This window comes from Sabethes cyaneus, chromosome 1 (assembly GCF_943734655.1).
Source record: "Sabethes cyaneus chromosome 1, idSabCyanKW18_F2, whole genome shotgun sequence".
Classification (NCBI taxonomy): Eukaryota; Metazoa; Arthropoda; class Insecta; order Diptera; family Culicidae; genus Sabethes; species Sabethes cyaneus.
In genome coordinates this window covers 49,601,982-49,609,159 of record NC_071353.1, presented here as the reverse complement: position 1 = coordinate 49,609,159, position 7,178 = coordinate 49,601,982, and the positions used below count along the sequence as shown (strand labels likewise).

Genomic DNA, 7,178 nt, shown 5'->3' with positions numbered 1-7,178 from the left:
ATAACCGAAATACGCGAATCTGTAGGATTGCTTTAAGTTGTAGTAGAAGTAAATGGAAATGGTTCCAAACTTTCTAATTGATTAGTGAACTCTACTTGGACTCTCAAAAATGATTTCATAGTTAACTCTTTTGTTTTTGGAAGTTTTTTTTGTGCAAAAGGATAAATTACCGAAGCAGAAGAAAAAATACCCTTCCCAGGTATTGTAATAAAATCATTGAAAATTAGCTAAGAATTATTCATTGAAAAACAACGTTCTTTAGTTTATAGACTTCATTATTTATCATAAAAATATTTGAGTCAGTAAAATAGCACAAATTATTCAAATTGTTAGAATTGGTATAGTTACAAGTTTTACAAGTATGTTACACATACATGGATTCGTAACACATTTAGGGTATAGCGGTGAACACCTACTGATCAGTCCGAACCGCATTCCTACAGGTATGTCCCAATTCAAACGGTGTTATTCCGTAAAAAGATAAAATTACCCGTTTCGGTTCTCGTGAAGTCACTCCCTGTCGTAGGAGTAAAAATACGACTGAGCAAAGGCAGCAAGCGGTAGGCTGGGTGCGCAAAATGTTGAATGTTGCTCAGGTCCCGCACATCGGCTCGCTGGGATCTACGGGAAAGTTACCGTAAACTGAATGAAATCCTAGAACGGCGAACCGACTGCGCATGTTTGTTAGCACGAGCTGCCACCAGCAAACTGTGCTGCGCGCTCTCAAGGTTCGTTGCGTCAAGTTATGCTTTGCATTAGCCAAATATATCTCGCACTAGTTTCACTACGTCGTGAGCCGTGATTAAGAATCGTCCTCAGTTGAGTCTACTGCGGTCCGCGAGATACACAAGATCACAATGGTAGGTGCTCCAAGTGTACTTGAGTTAAAATTTTCCAATATCTAGTGATGCGTGATAAGAATTCTTTTTCGGTTTTAATATCGATGCTTTGTGAAGTGAAAACAAGAAGTTCTTAAACATGGTTTTAACGGGCTTTCGAACTTAATTTTCCTTTCAGGCAGCCGATCTGAAAGACGTTGAAATTGAGAGTAAGTATTTCTGTAGTTAGAAACGACTAGTTTCAATCCCAAATGAGGTTCAGCTGAAATCAGTGGTAAAAATATGCCTTTCCATTGCGCCTGCTTGGAAATTATGGCGATTATATAATAATGCATTGTTCAGTGAAAAGTGGATTTTCCGTTTTAAGTGAAATAAATTGAGATCTTAAAGCAGCTTAGTGGTATCGCTATGATCAAAAATTAATTTTAGCTTTTCAAAACCACTAAATCAACTGGACCTCCGAGTTGACTCGGTCTGTTATTGATAATTCGAATTCTACAGAGGCACAGTTCGTGTTCTCCGTCTACGATTTTGAGGGCAAAAACAGCATTGATGCCTTCGAAATTGGAAATGCCCTGCGCGCTCTCAACCTCAACCCAACTTTGGACCTGATCGGCAAAATGGGCGGAACCAAGAAGCGTGGCGAGAAGCAAGTCAAGTTCGAAGAATTCCTGCCCATCTACGCTCAGGTTAAGAAAGAAAAGGAGCAGGGATGCTTCGAGGATTTCCTTGAGTGTCTTAAGCTGTACGACAAGAATGAGGACGGCACTATGCTGCTGGCTGAATTGAGCCACAGCTTACTTGCTCTGGGTATGATTGATAATATGATGGTCCCACAGGGAAAGTGACTCATTCTCTTTCGCACCTCAGGAGAAAAGCTGACCGAAGATGAACTTGACCATGTCTTCAAGGATTGCATGGACCCCGAGGACGATGACGGCAACATCCCATATGCCCGTGAGTATTGCTTTCCCCAACTACACTCTTTAACAATCATAAATCGCCCATTTGATCATTCACCGCCCACTTTAATTGCACTTGTTCAAATATATCAAAAATATTCTTTTCGTGTTTTCCATGTATTTTGTGTATCATCGGGATAAATGTTCATACATGTATACCTTGAACTTTCTGTTTGTAACGTGATAACCATGAAATTGGATACATAATGTGTGATAACAGCCTTCCTCAAGAAAATGATGGACAACATGATAGTCATCAACCTTAAGTAAACACTTGAATAAACGTCTACATTACTAAATTTACCAGCAAGTAATATGTAAGAGTATTCGTAAGTATTTTACTATGTTTTTCGTTCGTTAAACGCTTTGCCGCCATTTTTTAATTTTGATTCTGCCACAAAAAATAGACCAGAAAAAATATCTCGCATTCTGAAACTCGCGTAGCACCAATAATGTTGTGTGGGTGTATGAGCTGATTACTTAACCACATGTTTTCCGACAAACCGGCTATTTTCAGCGCAATGTGTAAAAACGTGAAAAATCCCACTCGAGCAAAATCTCACGCAGCGAATTTATATTTAGATTTTCGTAACTTGCGCTCTCGGTCCTGAAATTGTGTCTGCACCACCTTTCAATTAGACTTGCCATTCTAGCACAACCGAACGATGATTTTTCTAAAAGTGATAATAAATTTTGCTGGTTTCGTTTCGTGTTGAAAAACTATGCTTTGCCTAGCTTAGACACTTGCTTAGAGCGAATATTTCATTAGGGTTTTCTCTAATCTTTCAGCATTTCTTCAGAGATTGTGTGACTATACACCACCTGCATATTAGATCTGCGTCTGCAGTTGTTTCCGATTGCAGATAATGTATGATGGTTATATTAACGATAACTTACGTCCAGAAAAATAACGATATGCATAGAGCAAAACATCGAAAAAATATCAAAATGTTTTAAACGGCGCTCAACCAACACCACCAACATCAGCGCGTCAATACGAAAACTGATAATTTATAATGACATCTAGTATGGGAGCGGTTATTATTAATTTCTTTTTTTTAAGTTTAATATAAAATATATGTGTATAAAGAGATTACAAAACCGTTTGGCATTATTTTTCCAGTTTGATTCTCACTAATATCACAGCCTTTTGTAGTATTAGACACTGTTAGGAGATTTGTTTCTTTTTACCTACATCCTCTCTGCTCCAAAATAAAATCGTTTTAGAAAAAAAACTTGAAACTCCTAAAAAGTTGAATTTATTTTACAAGAGCCATTTTATTTACTAAATGTAACTTCACTGAACTGAACTATATGGATTTGCTCGTTCGACAAGCGCAAAATGACTTTCATATATCGTTGATTAGGATAATGATGTGATGGCGCTCAACCTTGATCCGACTTCGATAGATGCAGAACAATTTCTTTTTATAGAAAAAACAAAAAAAAATCTGTTGAAAAATCAGAAGGTTGTTGCCCGATAAGAAGTGGCATTGTTATGCAAAAATCAGCAAAAATGTCTTATTCAATTTATTTTCGGTATGTTAGGGTAACGACCCCAGAATTCGCCCCTTTTATCAGGTTTTTATGCTGTAAAATGAATAAATCGCCATATTATTATAAAATCAGCCCTGAACTCAGACAAGTAGGACTATATATTAATATTCTATCTATTTTGGCTATTAGGAATAGCGAAAATTGAAATTTGATAGCAAAAAAGCCAATTTTGTGCAGGAACCTCTAGTACCACATTTCGCCCATAGCGATCCAAAATTCGTCCCCCATGTGACCCAGATTTCGCCCACTTGTTATTTGTTGCAAATTTCCCAAATAACCTCAATTATTTTGTTAGAATTGTTGTTACTATTATTTAACTTTAAGATTATGTCTATCCAGTCCTTAATATGGCAATCAATTTGCGTCAGGAATTCGTTAAATGTTAATCTAAATTGAAATAAACTGATCATCATCACGTCCTGATACCTGATTCAGTAAAACTAAAAAACACAGAGAAGGTGGGGTTTTACTAAAGGTTTATTTTCATTGCAGTAAAATAAGGCTTTCGACACTCGTCAAAGATATTTAAAATGAATAGTGCTTTTTCTGGTCCTTTGTTGAATTCATTTTCACTATTGATATGTGGGCGAATAAATACAATTCAGTGCCTACAGAATGGTACAATGTTTATTTTAATAGTTTAAATAAACTTAATGATTACTTATATCATTGTTTAGTAATTTTTTGGGAAAGAGTAAATGTTTACTGTGAACAATAAAAAATTAGTTGAACTGGAAAATCTTGATATTCGGCTATATATATTGACTAATCGAAGGTGAGACTCGAGTCCACAACCTAACCTCTTCCCCAAGAAATAACTAAGCTTAACTGCTTAATATAGTCAATAAAAAGATGAAGAAAAAAATTGTTTAGTAAATCACTGTCTGTAAATGGGTATGTCGGTTTACAGTATTAAATATTCCTGGTAACTGGTAAGCATACCCATCTTACCTACTCAACTAGGATATTTTTTGACATAACTTGGAATTCTTAACTAGCATTTTTGGTTAGACCGGGTTTGTAATGCTAAGCTATTAGAATTTTCATGATATTATCGAAATATTCTATTTTATCAACACGATTATTTCTTTGTTGTCTGCATTGCACATTAAATACTTTTCAAAGTTTTATTCATGACAACAATTTTATTGCGCTTAGATGCTTTAAAATAGTAAACGGATTTTTCGTGTGATTTTCCAATAGTCAGATTTATTCTCATGACAAGAAAAATTGTGATTTTTGAGAATATTATGCGCGTCTTATTAATTCGTGCGGTTTTAATCTTATTATCAATTTCGATGTCGATTATTGCTAAAAGACTTGGAACATTTCGTTTGGTAGAAACCCCATTAGCCCATGTTTAGCAGGTAATTCTTTTGTTAGATGAATTCAAATGAAGATATGATGTGCTTTCTGCATCAAAATATTATTTATTCTATACTTTTACTCATCATTTTGATAAACATAAATCAGCGAACAAACTAATCGATTGTGACTTGCATTTGCTTATGTGTGGCATATTTGCATATATTTGATAGATGAGGGCGAAAACTGGTTCACGCAGTAAGTTCGGCTAAGTATATACAGATTCGACCCGGGCGAATTTTGGAACTCATATGATTTACAATACCCAGTTTTCGCCCAGTGCATTTATGTTCTATTTTCAGCAGAATTGCGATAAAATATCAAAATAAAAGCACAATTATGAAATTTGAAACAGATATAACCAAATTGATGCGAAAAAAGTGCAAACAGATACGATTTTCCATTACTTTTCCTCAATTTTATTTTTCGTGCTCGTTCTTGAAAATGGAAAAATCGCGTCTTAAATACATTACCTATTTTTCAAACCACATTAAATCATTAAAATACATAAAACAACACAACGAATTCTATTCAAATAACTGAAAACTGAGTTAAAATGAATATAAATTAAACTAACAACTTATATTTCAACTATATATTGAGTTAAATCACGGGAATACCAATGGGAGGGCGAATTCTGGGGTGGGGGCGAATTGTGGGGTTCTTACCCTATACTTCATTTTTATGAATTTCATTGAAAATTGTCGTGGAAGCTTTTCCGAAATCGTGTATTGCTGTTGCAAATGAAAACCGTAATAATCGACGTGCGACATTCAGTTTTATTCTTGTTCTGTGTGTTGCAACTACATCGCACGTGGACGCTGCTAGTTTCCCGTCAAACGTATATAATCTGGTAGCAGTGGTTAATGTATGCGGATGGGGCTTTCGCGCAGCGACTATTATTTGAGTCTCGACTCAAGTGAAAATTTGAAACGATCGTTTTTACTGGCGATGAAACGAAGCTTCTCCAACCACCCCTTCGGCAGGCAACCATGTTTTCGCCGTCAACATCTCGTATGTGCGAAAATGAAATGATACTTCACCACTGCGTTTCACTCAACTGTCACTCTTTGCAACTAGAGATGCCAGTAACGTGTCCCCAACCGTCGAAATCACAGAAACACTTATCTAGGCTTTGCCTAGAATGCTTGCAAATAGAATGAGTCCACGCGAAGACTTGGGTAAACTAACTAAAATCAGCAAACTTAGGAAAACAAACCTAACGGGTGACAACTGATATTTTGGAATTTTTTCGAGGCCCCTATACTCAACAACAAACGAGCTCATAGAGAAATGAGAGTATATATGTGTTAGCTCTCTCTCTCTCTCCTCTTTTGGTCAATATTTTTTGTTTTGTTTATGCTTGCCCAGTTTTGCTAAAAATGGCGTCGAAATCTCGGCAAAAAGTATACGGTACAACATTTAAAAAGCGAATATGTTGCGGCTTCGACTGTTTACCATATCCTAAGATGCCCAAAAACTTTTCGCAAGCAAGGTAGTGGAAGACCAGCAAAAATTCTGGGCGCACAAGGACGTCGTTTTCTTACTCGTGTCTTCAACAATGAGCCCTCTGGTTTGGCTATCAATTAAGATGTGCACCAGACGAATGTTTGAAGAAAATTTTAATCCCGTTTCTACAAAAATATCATGCAGATGGCCAATACTTGTTTTAGGCTAAAACTTTTAGCATGACCCGACAAATCTGTCTCAGTGCGCCCAATCGAAGATTTCTTCGGGGTTTTGAGTTCCTTGGTGTAAAAAAAATAACTGGAGAGCCACGAATTGCAAACAGTTGATTGGTAGAATCAAGAGATAGATGCATTCACAAAGTTGGCATGACGGCCGTGCAACGCTCCTGTTTCGACGTCAAACGAAAGCTTCACCGAACAGCCGATTACGGACCGTCTTCAAATGTACACTAATTTTTTTTCAACAATGGATAATGTATCTTTAATTTCGGTAAACCAGACCTTCTTCATATATCTTCGTCTTTTTTTGACAGCTTGAGAAAAAATCCAAAATTTTGAATGTCACCCGTTAGACAGATGTGATTTTTCAGCCCCCCGTAGAAGCTGGTACCTCCGGCGGTGGCCCGCCGGTAACATTCGTGTGCTATCTATTAAAATGGTTTTTTGATATGTCGCGAAACTCGGAAAGGAAAACGGACACGTTTTATAACGAGAGAAAGTAAAACAATCTTAATTGTATGTGAAACGTGTTTAATGTTAATAATAATGAAGAAAAGTATTTGACACTTGACACACAGTACACGCTTAAAAAATTTAACTCTCGAATGAATAAGAATAACTCAGAAATGAGAGAGGTTCAACTCAAAAACGAGTAAAATCCGACTCACTTTAATAAAAAATGGAACGGCCCAAAAATTTGAGTAATTTGGCAATTTCTCAATTCTGAGTAGTTTAAGCCGACCTCATAACTGTAATTGTAATTAATC

The 7,178-nt window shown here is 36.3% G+C and overlaps 1 protein-coding gene across 2 annotated transcripts; it reads left to right on the top strand.

Moving 5' to 3' along the window:
• The first annotated feature begins 765 nt into the window (after nt 1-765).
• LOC128741215 (myosin light chain alkali) lies at nt 766-2,887 on the top strand. Of its 2 annotated transcripts, none has more exons than XR_008412204.1 (6): nt 766-860; nt 1,018-1,048; nt 1,341-1,649; nt 1,710-1,796; nt 2,022-2,130; nt 2,591-2,887. XR_008412204.1 is itself a non-coding variant. In XM_053836865.1 (6 exons), exons 1-5 carry the CDS (start codon nt 858-860, stop codon nt 2,069-2,071), a joined length of 480 nt encoding a protein of 159 aa, XP_053692840.1. In that variant the 5' UTR covers nt 766-857; the 3' UTR covers nt 2,072-2,118; nt 2,591-2,887. The 2 variants fall into 2 exon arrangements, 1 of the variants encoding a protein (XP_053692840.1); XM_053836865.1 differs by having other exon boundaries at nt 2,022-2,118.
• Nucleotides 2,888-7,178: the final 4,291 nt, after the last annotated feature.

What these genes read in the sequence shown, in the direction of transcription:
- LOC128741215 (XM_053836865.1), top strand. An exon ending in CCACAGCTTACTTGCTCTGG is followed by an intron (nt 1,650 to 1,709) that starts GTATGATTGATA and finishes TTCGCACCTCAG; the next exon opens with GAGAAAAGCTGACCGAAGAT. An exon ending in CGGCAACATCCCATATGCCC is followed by an intron (nt 1,797 to 2,021) that starts GTGAGTATTGCT and finishes GTGTGATAACAG; the next exon opens with CCTTCCTCAAGAAAATGATG.